At 47.6% G+C, this 22,782-nt stretch overlaps 1 protein-coding gene across 1 annotated transcript in view; it reads left to right on the forward strand.

Annotated features, from left to right (window-relative positions):
* Positions 1–22,782, forward strand: part of MAMLD1 (mastermind like domain containing 1) — a 146,849-nt gene that overhangs the window by 85,455 nt on the left and 38,612 nt on the right. The window contains exons 4-5 of the mRNA XM_025372601.1: positions 9,665–9,739; positions 16,918–18,672. Of these exons, the coding sequence (XP_025228386.1) occupies positions 9,665–9,739; positions 16,918–18,672 (1,830 nt within the window). The remainder of the gene's footprint in view (positions 1–9,664; positions 9,740–16,917; positions 18,673–22,782) is intronic.

Raw genomic sequence — 22,782 nt, forward strand, 5'->3', positions numbered from 1 at the left:
TGGCAAACTACAGCCTGTGAGCTAAATCCAGCCCACAGGCTGTTTTGTAAATAAACTTTTATTAGCACACAGTCACGCCCAGTCATTAACATATTGTCTACTACACAGGGCTTCAACAGAGACCACATGGCCTGCAAAGCCTAAGATATTTACTACCTGGGCTATCACAGAAGAAGTTTGCCAACACTTGGTCTGTATCACTGGGCATATGGTTCATTTGTTTACCCTAATAAATGGTACTCATTTCAGGTAGAATTACAGGCCCTCATGCGGCCACGTGTTTAGCTTCCCTTCCTGTGCCAAAGCTGGCCCCAACTCCACACTCCCAATTCCACCCTTCTCAAAAGTTTTTGCCCCTCAAACTGTCCCTTTTTCTTCCATTTCTCCTTCCATCAGCATCCAGAGAGATCTTTTTCAAAAAGACGAAGCCAATCCTTCCTCTGCTTAAGCCCCCCGATGGCTTCCCTACAAACAAAATACAATCCAACCTACTTCCCATAGCCTGCAAGACCCTCTGCAAACTCACGACTACTTCCCTGGTGCATTGTGTGACAGGCACACTGGCTGCCTGCCCGTCACTGGAACAGTCCAAAAGCCGCACCCCAGAGCCTTCCCACTTGCTGCCCTCCTGCCTGGAGTGCTCTGCCCCTAGTCCTTCTCCTGGCCTGCTCGGAGCCACCAGCCATTCTATCACATCACTATTTTTTATATCACATCACTATTTTTTCAGTCTTTGAAAGAATACTGCATATACTCTTATCTTGTTCTTGTTGTTCACTTATCGTTTGTCCCACTAGAATTCCAGCTCCTTCTCTCTGGTTCCCCACTTCTCTCCCTGGCCTGTGCTCATTCTCATGGAGGTGTCTGTTCTGGGCCCCCTAGGCAGCCCTGCCTGCCCTTTACTGTCAGATGCCTTCATCTCTGTAGGGTAGGGGAGCCCAGTGCCACTCTGTAGGTGCTTCTTTTCCTATAATAAGCTTCAGGCCCTAAAGTTGTCTAGCATTAGGGCTGCCCATGTGATGCTGTCAGCAAAACTAAACATTTTCTTGCCTCTTTTCCTCCCTCAAGTCAAGCCCTTAGAGTTTAAAACAATGAACTTGGCCTACATAAAATACCTCCAGGAAGTCAGTCCTCAAACACCAACTCCCAACATCTGCTTTGTGAATATATGGCTTCAAACAGCTAAGTGTACAGTATCTAACTGCTGTCCATCCTTTTGTGTTTTTTAGCCACATGACATCTAAAGAACTTAGAAAATGCCTTGCCCTTTCCTGTAGTTAAATTTGACATAAAATTACTTTATTGGCAGTATATTAACAAACAAAAATCTCCTGTGTTTTTCCCGGTAATTCAGTTTCAGTTTTCCAGGTAAGAAAAAGATAATTATGAATGACTATGAGGAGACAGATTGTTTTGAGGTTTCCGTTAATAACACATTCAGAGTGAACCTTCTTCCTCTGTCCCGGTCAGTGGTGTGCTGATGACAGAGTGGTACAACCAGAATGAAATATACTGTGGGAACTCACCCTGATCCCAACACCCTCATCAACACCATCACCACCATCACTATTGCTACCAGCACCACCACCACCACCCTCACTTACACCACCGCGACCTTCACCACCACTACCCTCACCTTTACTACCACCACCACCCTTTAAATCAACACCATTACCACCATCACCATTGCTACCATCATCCCACCATCCCAGTTGCCACTACCACATCCACCACCATTACCACCACCACCATCGTCACTACCACCATTACCTCTGTCATTACTACCTCCATCACCTCTACCATTACCATGATTACTATCACCATCCCTTCTATCACCACCACCCTACCACTTCTCTCTCTCTATCTCTCTCATGTACATGCACATGGTTAAATGACACTTTTCATGATGCAATCATAGACACTGTCCACATACAGTAAAATAAGTACGTGTTTTTAAATTGTCAGTATTTTCAATACAGAACCTACTCTTGTTGCTATGTGCTTTGGGACTGTGGAACATCAACATGTGTCTATGGCCAAAATTGAATTAGGATTCATAAGAAAGGGCTATATCTCCAAATGCGCACTTTTAAAAAAGATAAGTTTGCATGAGGGATCTTTCACTTCATAAAAGGATATACTGAGGATTTCCTTTCAGTGACAAATTTTTGCTGCATTTTATTATGATTTGGTTTACAAAAGTTAGCCTTTCACACAGCTGTTCAGGAGCGCAGCCAATGACTAAAGGCAGATCTGCCTTGAATAGCAAATGCTGCTGAGTAAACCATGTTACAGGCTATTTTAGGACCACAAAGAATGTGTTTGCATTTTCAAGAGTAGAAAGAGAGATCATATTTATTTGGTATCTACACTATGCCACACACTATGCTAATTACATTGCTAAGCTCATGCAATCCTTACAAGAAATTTACGAAGGCTTTACTTTCCCCATTTTGTAGGTAAGAAAACAGGCTCATGGAGGGAAAAATGACTTGCCCAAGGTGACCACCAATTAGAGACAAACTTTAAACAGACCATGAGGGCTCAGGGCTTACCTCAAGCCCTCTAATCACCCTACACTGCTAAGTTCTTCTATCAGAATTTGTCGTGCAGAAGGTCTTCTTCTTCTTCTTCTTCTTCTTCTTCTTCTTCTTCTTCTTCTTCTTCTTCTTCTTCTTCTGTTTGTATAATCAAATTATCCATTTGCTTACAAAGCCTATAATGTGCAAGGAGTGTGCAGTGGTCCAGTCAGTGTACCCTGACACTTGAGAGCTCATTAAGGGCCCAGTAGGATCAGCAAATTCTCAGCAGCCAAGCTACCCTAATGTATATCATAAAACTACAATAGGAGATTTCTTCTCTGAGGTCACTGCTACCTGGCACTATCCTGTGATGTACAGTTTGGAAAACCTTGGGTCAAATACAACAGTCCCTACAGGCAAGTCAAAATGTTGTGGTTGAAACTAAAAGTGATTTTTTTATCCTCAGTGTAAGTGTGAAGAGCTGACATGATCTGCCTTTCTTTTAGCACCCCAGAATTACCTCTGGGTTCATTCAGGGAAGGCTGACTTACTGCTGAGGTGTCCACACATCCACCACTATACATGCCTGGGGTTCTTGGGGTTCTGCTACCTGGGCTGAACTCTGGACCCCTGAGTGCCAAACTCTGCTCTGCCACTATCTGTATGACTTTTAGTAAGCCACCTGCAACTCATTTGCCTCAGTTTACCCATGTGTAACAAGGACCCTGAGCAAAGCACTGCCTACCTCCTAGGATTCTTGTTAGAATCAAAGGATGATGAAAGAGAAAGTGCACTGTCCACTGAAAGGGCCTGGGATATTATAAAGGCCTGTAGTTGGTAACACCAAGACTTGGACCTGAAGGTCTAGAAAAGCGCAACATCCTGAGAGTCTATATGGATCCCTTTAGCCTACTGTGAGTGCATGAACATGATATACCCGCCCCCCCATACAGCCCTAAAAAGTCTTTGCTACTAGAAGCTGCATCCTGTATGTGTATAAAAATGCAGAACCAACCTGCCAGGTACACACCCCTTGCACAGGCAGTCTCTGCTGAGTTGTTGTGCAGATACGCCTCTTGCTGATTCTGGCCATATTGTTCCCAAAGATGGATCTAGAGGGATTTCCCGCATGGCTGAATAGATGGGGGAGCATATGATGAGCTCACCTTTTCAGGGTTCTAGATATAGAGCTGAGCCGGAGGGGCTGGGAGGCAGAAGAGTGGGTGCAGCAGAGTAGACTTGCGGAAGACAAAGCCTTCAGAAAAGTTTCTTGCCCGAGGCAAATGCAGTCCATGCTAGAAGGCACATTCCCAGCCAGGAAGAGAGTGCAACGTCCTTTCCAGCTCAAATGGCAGTGACCAGTGGGTCTCCCCAAACTCTGTCATAGGATATTAGGGCTTTACCAAGCACTGTTCAAGTTGCAGTTTTCGACAGGAAAGGGCACTTGGCCTTAAGAAGGTACAGAAGCCAACTCCCTGGTCACTGCATTTGTTCATGCTCTTTCCCTTGGCCCTCAGCCTCTGGATGCCATCATTTGGCCTGAAGATAGGAAAAGTGTTGCCTACATCTACCTCTGGTACTAGCAAAGGTCATGGTACAGTGTGGTGTGGACCAGCAGCAGGAACAGAAAGGTGCTTCTCTAAGGAAGCTGCAGAGATTTCTCTGCCAGTCTGGAGATCAGCTTTGGGTCCCAGCTCTCCCTGCTGCTCTTCCATATGCCTCCAATGATGCAAGTTTCCAAGAAGATCCAGGCTGTGAAAAACAGTGTGACGGTTCCTCAAAAAGTTAGTTCAACATAAAATTACTCCATGACCTAGCAATTCTACTCCTTGGTATACACCCAAAAGAACCAAAAACAAGTGTTCAGCAAAAACTTGTCTGCTAATGTTCACAGCAACACTATTCACAATAGCCAAAAGACAGACAGAAACAACCCAAATGTCCATCAGATGAATGGACTGACAAAGTGTGGCACGTCCACACAATGGAATATTATTTGGTTAATTTCATGAATCACATGGAAGTTAATTTCATGAATCACAAAAGGAATGGAGTGCTGAGGCATGCTACAACATGGATGAGCCCAGAAAACATGATGCTGGGTGAAATAAGCCAGGCACAAAAAGCCACATATTGCATGATCCTATTTATATGAAATGTTCATAATAAGCACATTTATAGAAACAGAAGGTAGATAAATGTGTTGCCAGGAGCTGGGGGAGGGGGATTTCCATTTGGGATGATGAAAAAGTTGTGGAACTAGATAGTGGTGATAGTTACACAACATTGTGAATGTCCTAAATGCTAGTGAATTGTACGCTTTTAAAAAGTTAATTTCATGCTATGTCAATTTTACCTCAATTTAAAAAGAGAGGACCTAGACCATGGGAAGAGTCTTTAAACTGACTCCTTATCCCACATTCCCTCCAAGCCTCAGCTGCTCTGATGCCAAGATTCTCGTGGCATCAGAGCTCACCAGCCTGGCTCTAAATCTACGAAGTGGGGTCGATATTTCTGCAGGCTAAAAGTTGGCCCTCAGGAGCTAAAGTGTGCTTATTCAGTAAGCATGTGGCCCCTTTGCTGAGCTATGGAGGCATGTTCTGGACATAAATTGTTTGAAATGTGGCCATTGATAGCAGCATCTCTCTTTGGTGTGTCCTAGCAGGAAGAGATCACAGACAGGATGCCCCTCTAGAGTGTTCTGAACTAATCAGGTTTCTCTGGAATCTTCTCCCACCTACACAGCAGTTGAATTTCTCAAGCAGGGAAATTTTCTGCGTGGTCTGAAGCTTGTTGCCATTTTATTTAGCCTACTGTTGGAGCACAGAGAGAGGTAAGGTCACCTCTGGCCTAAGCTTCAAAGTTCATCCCTCAAGCCTTCTAAGGCCCAGTACCTAATTTTGTTTTAACTTTATATTCTGTTTCATAAGAGGACTCCAGATTATATAAGCTTCAGTCCCAAAACTAGAGACCCAAACACCTTAGTACAGGGAAGAAAGCTCTGATTAACCAGCAACTGTTTTTTTTTTTTTTCTTCTCTTTATTCTTTCCAGCTCTACTGAGGTATAACTGACAAATTAAAAATGTGTAATATTTAAGGTGGACAATGTGATGATTTGATATACTATATATTGTGAAATGATTACCACAATCAAGTTAGTCAATGCATCCATCCATAACTTCATCTAGTTCTGTTTGTTTCTGAATTCATAGAACTTTTTTAAAATCATAGAAACAGTAGAAGAGTAGTTACTGAGAGTTGCAATGGGTGGGGTGTGAAATGGGGAGATGTCAGTCAGTGGGTACAAATTCTCAGTTATAGGATGCATAAATTTGGGCAATCTAATGTACAGCACTGCGGCTATATTTAATAATACTGTATTGCATATTTGAAATTTACTGTAAGGGCAGATCTTAAATGTTCTCATAGCGACTATTTTTCTATTTGCCCCATTTAAACTACTCTAGTTGGTGTCCTGGCAATGACGAGGACTGTCACCTTGTTTCCTGACCTTGCCACTGCAATCCAAATGGGGTCGGTTTTTATCATGCCAGGAAAGGAGGGGGAGGTTGCGTGGGTCCAGCAGGTGTGTCTCCTGACTGCCCCTTCCTGGCAGTCTGTCACTGTGTGTTCCCCAGGAGGCCCTGGACCAAAGGCCTTTTCATCTCAGTACCCCAATTTCTAACCTCATAAGGTTACGCTGAAGATGAAAGGAATTGATGTAGTTAAAAGGGCTGAAGCAGGGGCTTGGTAACTGGTTGCTCTTGTTATGTCCCCTGCTTGTAGAGGAAGTTGGTATAGTCTCTCTCTCTCTCTCTCTTTCTCTAGCTCTAGCCCTCCTTCAACCATTTCCCTATCATCTGAATGCCATCTTGGCCCATTTCCTCCAAGCCCCACTTCTGCTTAAGGACAGGACTCTGGAGGTTGACAAACCCAAGTTCACTCCCTGGTTCTACCACTTTTTAGCCAGCCACATGCCCTTAAGCAAGTGACATTCCCTCTCTTCAACTGGGCACCCTCATCTGTACAATGAGGGTGGGGGTGATCATATTAATACTAACTTCTTTGAGTCACTGGGAGCATTAAGGTAAAGCCTAAAATGCATTTGGCACTGTGCCTGTCACTTAGTAAGTATTCCAAAGTCATTCTTGAAGTCTACTTATAAATCAGGTCTCCCTTACTAAAAACAAAAGGAAATGGAGAAAGGGAAGAAAGGAGAAAGACGGGAATAAGGAAGGAAGAGAGGGAGGGAGGAAGGAAGGAAGGAAGACAGGCAGGCAAGACTCTAATCTTTGCTCCTTGTTCTCTCTAGCCACTCACACTCAAGTTCCAGCCCCCACCAATTTGGAGATGATTCTCTGATAAACCTCTAAACTACAGATAACTCTGTTCTTCATTTCTAAGATGAGGATGATAATGGGAATATCTTTCTCATAGAGTTGTAAAGATAACTATGTGAATGCATACAAAGTGCTTAGTACCACAATAGTCATTTGTGTCTTGTGATTCCAGTAGTTTTGGGCAGAGGATTGTGTGCCCTGGTCAGAGTGCCCGCAGGCAAGGTTGCCACTCATCTGATGGGGCCAATCCAACAGACATGGAGCCCAGAAACAGGCTTCCATGTTCAATCCCATGTCCTGCTCTTGGGAAGGCACTCCCACTCCAAAACACAAAACCACTGGGTTTATCTGGGCCACCCTGATGAAAGTCACACTCCCCTGAACAAAGATCCTCACCACAAGGGCACCTGGATCATCCTGCTCTGTGAAGTACTGAAAGAGTGAGGCAGAAAATGGAGTGACTGCTTCCAGAAATGGAATTACCTCAAGTCATATCAATTCTCTTGGGAAGAGCCCTTTGGGTTTGTATAGTTCTTTAAGGTCTGAGGGACAGTGGAGAGGCAGGTCCCAAGGAGTGCTAGTGCAGAAGTAACATACTATGGCAGCCTGGCATGGGTCAGATCATAAGGGGAGCCAGCCAGGGCGTGGAGGCAGGACTAGCAGGGCCTGGCAGTAAGAAGAGATATTGCTACTGCATTCACACAGTCCTAATCAGAAGTCTTAGAGATTATCTGGAGGGAGAGCTGTGGCTACCCCATATAGTATGTGATTTCCACACAGCCCAAACTACCCTAATTAATAATGACCCAGAACCTGATTATTTCTAGCTCTCAGATTAGCAGTGGCTCCTTATTGCCCAAGCTTGGTTCTGCCAGGAGTCCTGTCCCTAAAATGCACCATTAGCCCCTCTAAAAACCCACTTGGCTCATCAGGGCCCAGTCCTGGGCCCTCCCCACCTATCCCATTCCTAATCCCATCAGCATTAGCAAGAAGCCCGCCACTGCCTCAGGGACCTGGCATCAGGAGACTCAGCCAAGATGGTCGCACCTGTGAGAGGATCTACAGGTAGCCATGTCCGGGTAGCCAGAGACCAGGCGGCAATGGGGAAGAGCATAAGTGTCCCCTGTCTAATATGCCCTCATCAGCCAAATCTGGGGCCTCAGTTTGGGCTTTGTGGTGTGAAGGTACCACCACCCAAATGGGCCTGGAGCCACCAGCGTGGCTGCCCTCCTTCTCCCTGGGTGGCCCTGGAGGTGAGTCTACACTTGCAGCATTCCTGGGTGGTCCTTCTGTGCATGGGCTCTAGGTGGAGGTGTGGAAAGCTGAGGACAGGGTCAGGCACAGTCCAGGGCAGCCTAGAGATATTTACATCATGATGATGGGATTTGACAGCCCACTTGCCTGTGCGGTATCTGGACCCCACCAGCTTGCAGAGCATTTGGGGGTTACTGCTTGAGAGTGTTTTCCACTGGTCTTGTCACTCCCTAGGTGAAGGAAAGTCTGGCTTTTGTAGGAACTGCCCGGGTCCCTGGTGGAGTATTTCCTTTCTTACCTCTGAATTATTCTGCCTCTTTAGAGCATTGTAGAAAAGGGGTGTTTTTTCGGTTCATTGGCCACATGGCATGGCTGCATCCTGGTGACATTTTCCCAGCATCAGATGGTTGGAGACTGCAATGAGGAGGCTCCACACAATTCATAGCCTTCAGCCAGCCCCCTTGCTGAAGTGCTGCATAGGACAGAGAAGGCCAAACCAATTGGAGAGGGACTCGATGGAAGCCACACATGGAGTCTTTGTTTTGTGGTCCAGTACTTACTGTGGTTGCCCTGCTCCCATTGACCTGAACCATCCACCTCCCAAGAAAGGGAAGCTTCCTGTTCTTGGAGTTGGCACTAGGAACCACCCTCAGTGGCTTAAACAGATTTATTTTAACTATGAGGTAGTGCACTAGATGAACTAGACTATAGGAGATGCCAGCTCTGTAGCCATCATTTCACAATGCAGCCGTACCTAAGAGCCTAGGACAGGCCAGACCTGGTGGTTGGGGCAGGGTTGGGCCACAGCTGGAGGACTGAAAGTGGGATCTCACCCTCAGTTACAGAGGCACTCCCTGATGGCCAGGCAACACTCCTGTGGGGGGCTTTGTCATCGGAAAATAGGAGTCCATGATCTCTAGAAGGTTGGAAGCACCATGGTGAGATAGGATGTGTGTCCAAGAGTTAAACTGGTTTGGAGTTCTCTTTTAACACAATCATCACCACCCCTTCCTTTAGTCTATGCTGGACTTTGACCATAAAAAACCAAACTTGAAATTGGGATCCCTGCAGCAACTGGTGAGGCACCTAGGAGAGGGTTGGTTTGGGTCCCATATGACTGACATACAGCAGAACAAATATTGGCTTGGGAACCAAACCAACCCTCTCTTAGGCTTGTTAAGGCCCCATTCAGGATAGTTGCCTCGAGGTGGTTGGAGAGCTGGCAGCCTTTCTGGTGACTGGTGACTTGGTAGTACTCTCTAATAGAATATGTCAATAAGCACAGCTCATTTGACCAGAATTGTAGGCCACCTTTCTTGATCCAACAAGTGCAGACCTGCTACTCTCAGGATTCACATTGCTAGTCTACCGGACCCCACAGTCTATGTTCAAGTAATTCCCTATTTGAATGTCATGGATGTATTTGGGGAGGCTCATAATTTGATTCAAGTAACAGTCTGATCTGTGCCTCTCACTGAGCTGGTGCAGATAATACTTTCTTTAAGAGTGTGTGCAAGTAGCTCTCCTCAGCCTACTCTCACCCCCAGGGAAAGAAGCCCTCGTGGATGGAGGAAGAAGATTTATCTTTTCTCTACAAGAGCAGCCCAGGAAGAAAGCACCAGGTAAGCATAAGCTTACCAAAGCTGGGACCCATTCACTTTACAGTGGGGAAACTGAGGCCCCAAGTGTGAAAGGGACCTGCAAGAGGTCACGCCACAAGGTCCTTTAGAGGCAAAGTCCAGGGAGAAGTGAGAAGGTTGGGCTTAAATGACCTCTGCCCTGTGGCCCTATTGGCCTCCAACCTCGGTTCTGCCTCCACTTCTCCCTTTGCCTATGTGATTTTGGGCTTGTTAGCCAAATTCAGGCAAAATACAGATTAAGCTTATGAACCTGGGTCCAGCAGAAACGGGGTCATCTGGATTGGGACAGGGCCCTCTCCTTTGACCTTCAGCTTCTATTACAGCTCCCTCAGGCAGCACCTGCTTCCTCTATAGGTCAGCCTCACCAAATCCATCCAGATGTTTCTCTTCTCCCCACAGTAATCATCTCTATCCCACTAATGACAGAACCTGGGAATGTGTTTGGAGAAGACTGGGTGAGGGTTTCTTCCTGTGAAAACAGACTACAGGCCTCACCAGGCTTAACATGAGTGAGTGGGAGCAGCCTGTCTTGAAGGGCCCAGCAGTTCTGACAGTCTAGGAGTTAGAGGCTAGCTCTCAAGAAATGCTTGTTCAATGGCAGAATACTTTGATTCTTCTCAGGAGATGTTACAATACAAATTCTGAGCTCATTAAATTCATATATATCTATAGGTTGAGGATCATTCTTAGAGCTGTCAGTTCTTCCAACTAGCATGCTTACACTACAGAAAAGGTGAAAGTAGTTCTAGAACACTGCCCACCCAGGTCTGCTCATCTCTGCCTTTGTCAGCGCTCTTCCAGCCACGCCAGGCTGCTGCTCAGATAGTTCTGGTAGAAGCCTGTTGAAGCCCCAGCCCTCAGGTCAGGGTGGCTGAAGGCTGACGACTGTGGCACCTGAAGGCAAGTGGTGGCAAGCAGCAGGAGGCAGGAGCTTCCAGGCTCAGCCACCAAGACAGCATCGCTGGCTGTCAGTTCAGTGCTCTCAGGACTAAGCTGCTTGCCTCTCCCTACTTCCACCCCATCCCCCAATCCTAGTGAATGCATCCTTATTTGTAAGAAAGCAACAGAAGCCCAATGCGAGGACACAGGGCCTTGAGAATGACATCAGTAGTGATTACTGCTCCCCAAGTGCTCTCCTCAGTGAGTACAATGGAACCTTTCACTGATGCTGTGAGGCACACATGGTAGGCCAAGTACCCATTTTACAGAAGAAGAAATTGAGCCTCAGGGAGGGGAGTGGCTTGCCCACAGCCATACAACAAACGGAGAAGCTAGGACTTAACCGCCAGTCTTCTGATGCGCATTCCAGGGCCCCTTCCTCCACCCCAGCCTGCATCTGCCTGCATGGAGTGCTGGCTCAGGGCGAATCAAGGACACCAATAAATCCCCGATTTGTAGGTTGAGGTTCTTGCTCCAAACCACCCATTTTCAGAGATTTGCTCCTGAGATGTAACTGACTCCTCTTGAAGCCAAGCAGCATTAGCATTCAGGGTTCCCTGCCATTCCCAACCACCCTGCTATTCTCCAGAGCCTCATGTCTTGCAATTTTGGAAATTCAAAATCCTGTTTGTTCTACAGAAAGGTCAGTTTCAGTTTGCTGGAATATTCTGCTGAAAATAAACATGTAAATAACACATCCCCAAATACAGGCATTGATACTATACACATGGATATTCATCTGATCCCATTTGCAAATGCAAACATATTCGTTCTCTCTTTCTCTCTCCCTTGCTCTCACTCTCTCTCTTTCTCCCCACTCCCCATCTCTTTGTCTCTTCAAACACATTCCTGATACATTGTTTTCTTATCTATTCTACAGCTACCTCCATCATGCCCCACAACATCTTCATTACTTTCTTCTGAGATAGTCTACTGGGGACCATCCTTGTCCTCAGAGGGCTTGAAGTCTAATTTAGTTGGCCAACATCAGGTGCCTCAAAATTCACAGGGGGAAAATGTAACAATATTGAATAAAGTTGTTCATGGAGTATGGATGTAAGAGAAGAGACTAGGAAAACCGACTAGCAAATTGGCCTGAGCTGAACTGGTGAGGTGCTAGTGAAGAAACAGCAGACTAAATAAGCCACAGGCGATTTTCACCTTTTTGACAATTTTGCCCAGGGCCTACATGCCCAGTGCCCTCTGGAGGGAAAATGAGGCTCCCTGAGTTTCTCTTTCCTGGCTACCTTTGACCTCTTATCTTCCTGCCCAATAGGAAGAGTGCATACCCTTTGCTGGCCTTTTTATTGGTGTCCATGTTAAACCTCCAGCTACATTGTTCAAAATTAAGCATTTATAACAGCCTGCCAGACTTCTTTGGATAAGTTATATTCTTTACTCTGTTTATGCTCATTTTATGGACATGGACTGTATTCTTATAATCTCTACCTTCTCTAAGAAATTTTTCCCCTTTTTTTGTCATTCTGGACTAGAAATATAGAAAGGGAAGAGTTGCTGTATGTCATTGTTCAGACAGAATCAGAAATAATGTTGACTTCAGAGCTGAACTTGTCTCTATCAGAAGGGAAACCTTTGTTTTCTCATTATTTAGGGGGTGGGGAGGCCATCACATGCCTTGAAATGCATTTTAATGAATGTTTATAAGGTCATGGGGATCACATTGGTGGCTTTGTCTGCTGGATTCTGAAATGGGACTCTGCAGGCATTTATGTATGGAGAGAAAGGAATTCGTTTCTAAAAGATGCCGGGGCACTGTCACTCACTCCCTCCCCCTTCCTCACCACCAAAGGCAGGGCCTATGAGGGCTCTAGCTGGGAGTGGGGACATCTGGAGTCCAGTGTCCTTATCCCTTAACCAATTGTCTGAAAACAAATCATATCCCATACTGTTTTCTATAAGAAGAGAAGCTTGAGATATGCTCTGTAGAAATCCTGCCAGTGTCTACTGATAGTCACAGGGAGAGGCCTGAAGGAAGTAGGAGCTGTGGCATAGCTAGGACTAATACCCTGCTGTCATCAAGACCACAGAGACTGGAAAAAAGCACTTGGGTGAAGCAGGGAGATTCATTTAGAAAGAGCTGGGAGCTTGGTTGGGGACCATCCGCCCCCAACCTGGATGCTGGGAGGGGAGGTCATTCCGGAGCAGTGAGCTATCTCCTGCCCTTGATCTAAAATGGTGGCTGTGGGATTTAGTCAGAAACACCCAGTCCGGGCAGGCAAAACCTCAGCGGCATCAGCCACAGGCACAGGTGACCCAGTGAAGGCACGAGCGTGGCACTGGGCACAGGGGAAAGTCCAGCCAACTTCTCGCAGTTGTGATGAGTAACAGATCATAGGACTGCGAAAGAGGAGACACGAAAGCAAGCCTTTATCTAGGGGCAAAATTAACTGGATAATAGATTTCCACGCCTCACTGATGTCTGGTGAAAGCAGATGCTATTACAGCAAGGCTGAGCACTTCCGTGTAAACACAGCCGCCTCTCCTCGGCCTTGTTTAGGGTTGGCTGGTGTTCTTGCTGTTCAGCCAGGTACTTCAGGCTCACCGTTGAAAGCTCATTCCATGAAATTCAAAACATGGAGCCGCATGGCCTCTGACAAAGTGGAGTCTCATTGAAGTGCATTGAAAAATGAAAGCTCAGAAAAGGCTTGCAGCCTGCCACTCTGCCAAAACAGCAGCCTCAGTCGGCAACCTCAACCCCATCCCTGAGAAAAGCCAGGTGAGCCTGCCCCCTTTATTAGGCATCCTCACGAAACATTCAGTGAGTGTACATGCTAGCAGCTGTCCAGCCACAGACCTGGCATAGCAAAAGTGACATCCGCTCCAGCAGTGGCGGCCTGCTGGGATCTACTTTGTTATTGAGTAGTCAGTTGGTTTCTAGAATTGGAATTGATCAGGGACCATTTGCTTGGATGCAGTTGATGGGTGCTGGAAAAGGTGTGTGTACACAGGCTCTCATGTAGGAGAGGTGCAGCCTCCTTTCCTTTGCCAGTGGCCCCAGCTGGTACCTTTAGTGTCTGGTGGTCATGCCCTGCCTCCTCCATCCCTGCACCTTACTCCCAGAGGTTAAGGGTGACCAACAATTAAGTGAAAGCTCTGAGAGCCCATAGAAGCTGCCAGCAAATTTCAGAGGCTCACCTGGCAGGGATGCCAGACCATTGCTCCTCACAGCCCCTGCCCTCCCCTCCTTTCCCCAACCCCCAACCCCTCCTTGGCCTGCCTGGCTCTGCATTGCTTCACCATTGTTACAACTGTCTTGCAGTTCGAGACATCATGAACAGCACATTGGGACTGACTGTTGCCAGCTCAGACTCCCTGCGGGGGATCCTTATGTCAAACCCACACGCAATCATCCCTGATTGATCTATTTCGTACATTTCTATTTTTAACCTATTGGATCTCTTTGGATTCTTTGGGAGGATGTAGAAGAAACACAATTTCAGTTTGGGACACAGTGGCTTGTTTGTAGATTGCTCCATAATGGATTGAGTAAATGGCTGTGTTCCCTGTGTGTTGGGTCATTTATGTTCCATTGTCCATTGATTCGTTCAACTGCCATTTACTGAGCACCTGCTGTGGGCCAAATTATTATTTTTTAGTGAGCTGCTCCATGGGCCAGCTCAGGGACACTATGGGTGTTGTGCCCAGTCAGGCTCCTGGGAAAGTGGGCACTGAATGACTGCATGGGCCTCAGACCTCTTATTGTACCTGCTCTACCCCTCTCCAACCCATTCCTTCCTGACCCATGGTATTCAGGCCTCAGATGAGTTTGGTGACAGAGCTGTCCCTTGAAGTGCCCTTGTTCAGATTGTGGGCCTCTCAAAAGAAAAGTCAAAGAAGTGTGCAAGTCCTCTCACTCAAGTTGGCAAGCCCCTTCTGTGGGGGCGATGCAGTGTCCTACCACCAACACGGCGAAGGCAGTGGGTCTGGAGGCAGTTGAGTGGTGGTGGAGGGGCCCAGCATCTGACCTGGGCTTCGTTGCCCTCTGGCTGAGCAACTCTGGGAAGGCCTGCCCCTCTCTGGGTCTCAGAGACCTCCCTGTCTTTAAGAAGGGAATTGGACTCCCAGAACCCTTCCATACCTGCCCTTTAAAATGCCAGGTACCAGTTAGTGAGGAGCTATTAGGTGTCATACAATGTGCCCTGTTTCACTTAATAGTCAGAGCACCTTCATGAGAAAAGAAATATAATTAAACTCATTTTACACATAAAGAAACTGGGCTCTGAGAGGTTCAGTGGCAAGGCCAAGATCAGAGCCCTAGGCCACGCTGCCTCCAACCTTGCTCTGGGCCAGTGGTTTTCTGTTGAGAATCAGTCATGGAGCTGTTGGAAAAACTCCCAATGCCTGGGCCACACCCTTGATGAAGCTGTCAGTTTGTGGTGGGAGGGCCCAGGAATGTGGATGTTTCTAAGTGATTCTGATGTGCAGCAAGGCCTGAGACATACAGCCCTGGGGATCTACTTTGATGTTCACTTGGCCATGACAGTCATGCCCCCCATCGTGCTGGCAAGTGACCCCATGCATGCCTTGAGCTCCTAGTGGGCTACAAGCTCATCAAACCAGAAGAGCCAAACTTAAGGTGACATCAGAGGATGAGTACTGTATGTCCTAGTGAAACTTCCAAAGCTGAAAAAGAGTTATTTTGTAGGGGTGAAAAAAGCTTTAAAAGAATTCTACCTGTTCACTTATCGGCATTCAGGTGGTTTCCAGATCCCTCTCTTCCTTTCCTTATTTTGATCATTCCTGCACATACTCCTTTGCCCCCACTTCCTTTCCCGGTTACCTGCTAACATACAGGTCATGATTATTAACACAACGCGATGGATAACTGTATGAAGCCATGAAGAGTAGGAAGTCTCACATTGCTAGTGAGTTTGCAGGCTGTGCTTCTATAAAGGGTGGGCAGCTCCCCTGAGGTTCAGATCCCAGATTGGGACCTTTTCTCATTGTTTGATATCTCCCCAACCTGAGGATGCATCTTCAGAGGAGAATTTCTTATTTAGATAACTTTATACTAAATTTTTGGATTACGAGTCCTTCTCGTTAAAGACAAACAAGCAGAAGTGAAAAGAATAGAAAGGGAATTGCCAGTCATCCCAAATAAATGACCACTCCAAATTGTTGGGTATAGGTCCTTCCAAATTATTTTTGTGTACACATAACAGTGTGTGTGTGTGTGTGTGTGTGTGTAAAAATAAATGGAACAACGAATACGATGCCTACAATGACTGTTCTGAAACTTGTGCTTTCCCCAAAACAGTATTTTAAACAGCTCCCCAAGAAAACACATCCAGATCTACTTCTTTCCTGTAAGGGCTCTGTTGTATTCTATTTTACCACTGCAGCCTGATGCATTTAACCAAGACAAGAAGGCAACCTAAAAGTTCAAGTCTATACTATGGTATTCCTTTGTTAAAATGTATGTGTCTGTAGATAGGTAAGAATTAAAACTATTGGCCGGGTGCGGTGGCTCAAGCCTGTAATCCCAGCACTTTGGGAGACCGAGACGGGCGGATCACGAGGTCAGGAGATCGAGACCATCCTGGCTAACACAGTGAAACCCCGTCTCTACTAAAAAATACAATAAAACTAGCCGGGCGAGGTGACGGGCGCCTGTAGTCCCAGCTACTCCGGAGGCTGAGGCAGGAGAATGGCGTGAACCCGGGAGGCGGAGCTTGCAGTGAGCTGAGATCCGGCCACTGCACTCCAGCCTGGGCCACAGAGCGAGACTCCGTCTCAAAAAAAAAAAAAAAAAAAAGAATTAAAACTATTTAGCTACTTCTAGTTTTCTCTCCAATGCCTGCCTTTGGCCACATGGTTCATTTAGTAACTTCTGCATAGTTTCATTGAATTCTCCTTGAAGTGGGCAGATTACCCTTTGCATAATGTTCTATCCCGTTTTAGTATACAGACAACATAATGCCTTATTTGAAATGTAATTAGACAGTTTAAATGAAACATAGTAATGAAGAAATAAGCACTATGGTTCCAAAGACAGGCTGTATTTTATAGTTTTCACAACTATAAGTCTTTAAACTGAGAGGTCTGTTTTATCATGCACGTTTCCTGTTCATTAGCTTTAATGTGCCAAGCCTTTATAAAAATTCCTCTCTCTCTCTCTCTCTCTCTGTGTGTGTGTGTGTGTGTGTGTGTCTCACCTCTCTTCCCTTCTCCTTTCCTCTTCTCTTCTCTTCCATTCACAGGGAACTGTTAAGAGGAGACAAGAAGAAGACCACTTCCAGTTTCCAGACATGGCTGATGGGGGCTACCCTAATAAAATTAAGAGGCCTTGCCTTGAAGATGTCACCCTTGCAATGGGCCCAGGCGCCCATCCTGGTACTGCCTGTGCAGAGCTGCCGGTCCCTCCATTGACAATGAATCCTAGCCCTGCGGCTATGGGAGTGGCTGGCCAGTCGTTACTGCTCGAGAATAACCCTATGAATGGCAACATCATGGGCTCACCATTTGTGGTACCACAGACTACAGAAGTGGGACTGAAAGGGCCTGCAGTTCCTTACTATGAGAAAATCAACAGCGTGCCGGCTGTAGACCAGGAGCTTCAAGAGCTGCTAGAGGAGCTCACCAAAATTCAAGACCCTTCTCCGAACGAGCTAGATCTTGAGAAGATACTGGGGACGAAGCCAGAAGAGCCACTGGTTTTAGATCATCCCCAGGCAACCCTAAGCACAACTCCCAAGCCTTCAGTTCAGATGTCACACTTGGAGAGCCTGGCTTCCAGCAAGGAGTTTGCTTCTAGTTGCAGCCACGTTACTGGCATGTCACTTCAGATCCCGTCCTCCACAGGGATCAGCTATTCGATTCCTTCCACCAGTAAGCAGATAGTGTCACCGAGTTCTTCAATGGCACAGTCCAAGAGCCAGGTCCAGGCTATGCTCCCTGTTGCTCTGCCCCCCTTACCAGTGCCTCAGTGGCATCACGCCCACCAGCTGAAGGCACTGGCAGCCAGCAAGCAGGGGTCTGCTACGAAGCCGCAAGGGCCCACCCCCAGTTGGTCTGGTCTGCCTCCTCCAGGACTCTCTCCACCTTACCGCCTGGTGCCATCACCACACCCACCACCACCACCACTGCCGCCACCACCCCCACCATTCAGCCCCCAGAGCCTTATGGTGTCCTGCATGTCGTCCAATACTTTGTCGGGCAGCACTCTCCGAGGCTCTCCCAATGCCTTACTGTCAAGCATGACGTCCAGCAGCAATGCTGCCCTGGGGCCCACCATGCCCTATGCTCCTGAGAAGCTCCCCAGCCCTGCTCTCACTCAACAGCCGCAGTTCGGCCCTCAGAGCTCCCTTCTTGCCAACCTCGTGTCCTCTACTATCAAAACCCCTCAAGGACACCTGATGTCTGCTCTGCCCGCCAGCAACCCTGGGCCTTCCCCACCCTATCGCCCAGAGAAGCTCTCCAGCCCAGGCTTGCCACAGCAGTCCTTCACCCCACAGTGCTCCCTGATCCGAAGCCTCACTCCCACCAGTAATCTTCTAAGCCAGCAGCAGCAGCAGCAGCAACAGCAACAGCAGCAGCAGCAGCAAGCAAATGCGATCTTTAAGCCCATGAACAGCAACTCATCCAAAACCCTGAGCATGATCATGCAGCAGGGGATGGCAAGCTCCAGCCCAGGAGCCACAGAGCCATTTACTTTTGGCAACACCAAGCCCTTGTCCCATTTTGTTTCTGAGCCGGGTCCCCAGAAGATGCCCTCCATGCCTGCCACCTCTAGGCAGCCTTCCCTGCTCCACTACCTGCAGCAGCCGACACCAACACAGGCCTCTTCAGCCACTGCCTCCTCCACAGCCACTGCCACCTTGCAGCTGCAGCAGCAGCAGCAGCAACAGCAGCAGCAACCTGACCATTCATCATTCCTTCTGCAGCAGATGATGCAGCAACCCCAGCGTTTTCAGCGATCAGTGGCCTCAGATTCCATGCCTGCTCTGCCCAGACAGGTAAAACAATCTCATATCTGGCTGTGTTCTTTGGTTTTGGAAATAACAACTGTGTTTCATGCTGCCAATATCTGGCTCTGGTGGGTAAATGCAGGCTATAGTTCTCTCTGAGAGTGGAAATGATTCTGAAAAAGTCTACTGAAGTCAGCTAATCCTGTGTGGTTAAAAGCACAGTGTTAATAAGGCCAAGGTTATGGTTTCAGTGCCTGTTCAGGTCACGTAACTTCCCTGGAAGGAAAGCTGCACCCACAACGTGCTCCCGGTGGAAGGAGCCAGGTGGGACAAGTCCGAATACAGAAATGCCTTCCCTGCACTGGGCCATGTAGAAAGACTAGTGAATCCTTCTTAAGATGTAAGGAAATTGCACTGAAGCATTTAAATCTTATCCCTGCTGGCAGAATGATGAACACTAAGCCTTCTAGAAATGCCACAGCAAACTTTTGCTGAGCAACCTCAGCATGCCGTTTGTCACTGTGCTGGACACTCAGGCAGGTCGTGAAAGGAAAAAGACAGGTATTTGTAAGGTAGTCACTCTTATCATCTCCATTTTACAAATGAAGAAACTGAGGCTCAGAGAGTTGAAAGACTTGCCCAGAGTCACATAGTTCGCAAGGGACAGAGCAGGAACTTGAAGCCAGGTAGTCTCACTCCAGAGCCTGTGCTCTTCTTGAATTTACTTTTGACTTCTGACCCTCCATCATCTCCTCCAGGCTTTTCAATCATGAAATGCAGCTGACTCCACCTGGGTTGTGTCTATCACAGTTCCCAGTTTTCATTGCTGTGACCCCTGCCTGTATTAGTTATCTGTGGCTGCATAACAAATTACCCCAAGCACCAGCTTCAAACCTTATGCATACGTTACCCCACATCCTGATTTCTGGGTGTTAGGAATCCTGGCATGGTTTCACTGAGTCTTCTGACTGAGTATCTCCTAAGCCTGCAGTCATCTCAAGGCTCAATGGGGAAAGATCTGCTTCCAAGCCCACTCACGTGGTTGCTGGCAGGAAGCAGTTCCTTGCAGGTTGTTGGACTGAGGCCTCGGTTTCTCATGAGCTATTGGCCAGAGGCCTCCCTCGGTTCCTTGCCACATGGCCTCTTCACAGAGCATCTCACATCATGGCAGCTGGCTTCATCTGAGTGAGCATGAGAGAGTGTGCCAGTGAAGCAGGGTAATGGGGGGAGAGGCAGGAGGGATAGTGCCAGCACGTCAGAAGTCACAGTCTCTATGATCTAGTCTGGAAAGTAACATCCCACCACTTTTGCTGTATTCTATTCATTAGATGTAAGCCAGAGGAGATTGCATGAGGGTGTAAATACCAGGAGGCAGGGCTCAGTGGGGCCAGGTCACATGTGTGCCTACACAGAATACTCAGTCGCCATCTACCATCCCTCCTTCCCATTCCTCTCATCCTTGCCCAAGTTCAGGTCCTCTTGATTCTTTATCTGAACTCGTACAGTTGACCCTTAACTGGTCTCTCCCAATAAACCATCCATTGCTCTATGAGTCGTCTTGCTAAAACAGTGACCTGATCATGTTTTACACTTGCTCAGATGTCCCCAGAGGCCCATAAGCTGGCCCCACCAGCCTCCTGGGCCCTTCAGCATCCATCAGGCCCTGCCTTGCACTTTGTTTCTATTACCCAGAAGTGCCTGCAGCACTTGGTCCATGCTATCTGGTCTCAGCCTTTACTCCAGGGCCATTCCATGGGCCTGGTCATCCCTTCCCACATTTTCTCTCCTATCCAACACCTGCAGCTCCTTAGGGCTCAGGCACCATCCCCTCCAGGAAGCTTTTCCGTGACTGTCCTCAGTACTTCCATTTCCCACTGTGCCTCCCTCTTCTGGAGAATGATCAAGGAGGAGATATCATAAAGTGCTTGGCCAGAGACCTGGCCCAAGGGAAGCACCTGTCAGGGGCTGACCTCTTATTCAAGAGCTCTGTGGCAACCCCTAGAGTATAGAGGTTGTGTCTTTTCCAACCAGGTTTCCGGGAGCATAACCATGCAGAGTGCTTGACACCAGAGAGTTGGTCGTTTGATAGACCATACGGCAAGCAGAGCTCCCATGAGGGTGGCCGGGGAAGCGGTGTGGAGACAGGCAAAGCACATAGGACACAGCAGGCTACCTGGGGCTCGGGCCCTGGTCTGCAGTTCAGGAGCACTTTGGTTTGATTTTATTATAGGGCTGTTGCCATCTGTTTGCATGGACTTCTGCAGCTAGCTCGGTGAAGCCCCAGCATCAACACGGGAACTCTTTCACTAGCAGGCAAGATCCACAGCCTGGAGACGTGTCACCATCTAACATTGTGAGCCTTTCTGTTTTGTTTTGTCTTCAATTGGGTACATTTTTTGTGGACTGATTGCGTTGTCCCAGAGCTGGATCAGCTGGCTCAGAGGGAGAATTCTCAATGATTGGGGTCATGCAAATCATACTCAACCAATTACGTAGGTGGGGCTGGAGAAAGTAGTTGAGAAGAAAGACCAAGCAGTCAAGTTCTCTGGGGCTAGGAGCACAATAAAGGGGGCAAGCAACCTTTGCCAGCAGAGACAAGAAGCTGGGTCCCCAAATGGGAAATGCTATTGCCACCAAGAGCTGCCTTTCCAGCCTGTGCTGGCTTGTGCCCAGGGGCCAGGCATGGGACCTGGTGCTTCACCTGCCTCCTCTCATTTTAATCCTCAGAGGCAGGGGCTGTTACCATTCTCTTGGGAGTTGGGGGAAAAGGCACAGAGAAGTGACCAAAGTTGCCCACAGTCACACAGCAAGTTGGGGCCAGAGCAGGCAATCTGGCTACAGAGCCCACACTCATACTCCCATGCATGGGGCACTGCCTCTGGAGACTTGTGTTTCCACTGTCACCTCTTAACTGCTTCCTCCTCTACAAATGAAGGTGATGATAGGTTGTCTGAGGATTAAGTGTGTTAATACATCTAAAGCACTTTGAACAGGGCCTGGCATAAAGTATGCACTGACAAGGGGTTTGCTGTCATGATGACTCTACCTCCTGACCCGGTGCTCCCAGATCTGTTTCATGGGACTAAGATGTGGTTCTAAAAACCAGTAGCTGTGGCAGGACAGACACAAGCCACGCTCTCTCCAGACCCTGTACCCACCATGAGATTGATAGGAGTTGTGCAGCCTCTGAGCCTTGTGGGCTCCTTTTGCTGTAGGCCCTGACCCTCCTGGACAACTCCCAGCCTGATGGGAAAGGGAAAAGGGCCAAGGGCCATCCCTGCCTTGCAGACTGGGGATCTCACTTTGCTCTTTCTTGAACTCTCCGGCACTCTCACTCTACTCCTTTCCCTAGCACTCTGTTCTCTACCTGGTATTCTTCCAGGCCTCCAAGCTGGGGGTCTCAACAATCCTTCTGTTTCTTCTTATGGCCTCTCCCCATTAACTCTAAGACCTAAGAACTCAGCCCTGGTCATTCTTCCAGGGGAGAGAAAAAAAATAAAGAAAAAAGCGAGTGTTTGAGGCAAGAGCTGGGACCGCTGCAGGACAGATGGTGGCCTCAGTGGTGGGGAAGAACATGTTTCTCACTTCCAGCAGGCTATGCAAACTTCCCAAGTTTTACTGATGCTCAAGCTGAGCCTCAGGAACACTAATTACCTATTATATGGCATTTACTAACCTGTTGCATTTGGCATGGATGATAATGGTTACCATGGAAAAACTGGACATTCATTTGAATCTGGATCTTTGAGGTTTTGTGCGGGGGGTGGGGGCTTTTTTGGTTTTTGTCTGTTTGTTTGTTTGTTTCTTTACAGGCAGGGTCTCACTCTATTGCCCAGTCTGGTCTCAGACTCCTGGGCTCAAGTGATCCCCCCACCTCAGCCTCCCAAAGCACTGGGATTACAAGCATGAACCACCGCATCTGGCCTAGATCTTATTTTTCTAAAGGAGTTATTTCTAAATGTGAGATGAGACACAAACGCTTGAGTAAGCTGAAAAGCCAAATCCAGCCTTCTGTATAGGAGCTCATTTTTATGTACAGACCAGCATCTCTCTACTTGGGGGATTTTGCTTTATCAGTTGAGTGAACTATTCAATTTCAGTGCACCATTCACGTCCACGTAAGGTAAAAGGCAATGCCACATGACTTTGGGGCAGCTG

The sequence above is a fragment of the Theropithecus gelada genome, chromosome X (assembly GCF_003255815.1).
Source record: "Theropithecus gelada isolate Dixy chromosome X, Tgel_1.0, whole genome shotgun sequence".
Lineage (NCBI taxonomy): Eukaryota > Metazoa > Chordata > Mammalia > Primates > Cercopithecidae > Theropithecus > Theropithecus gelada.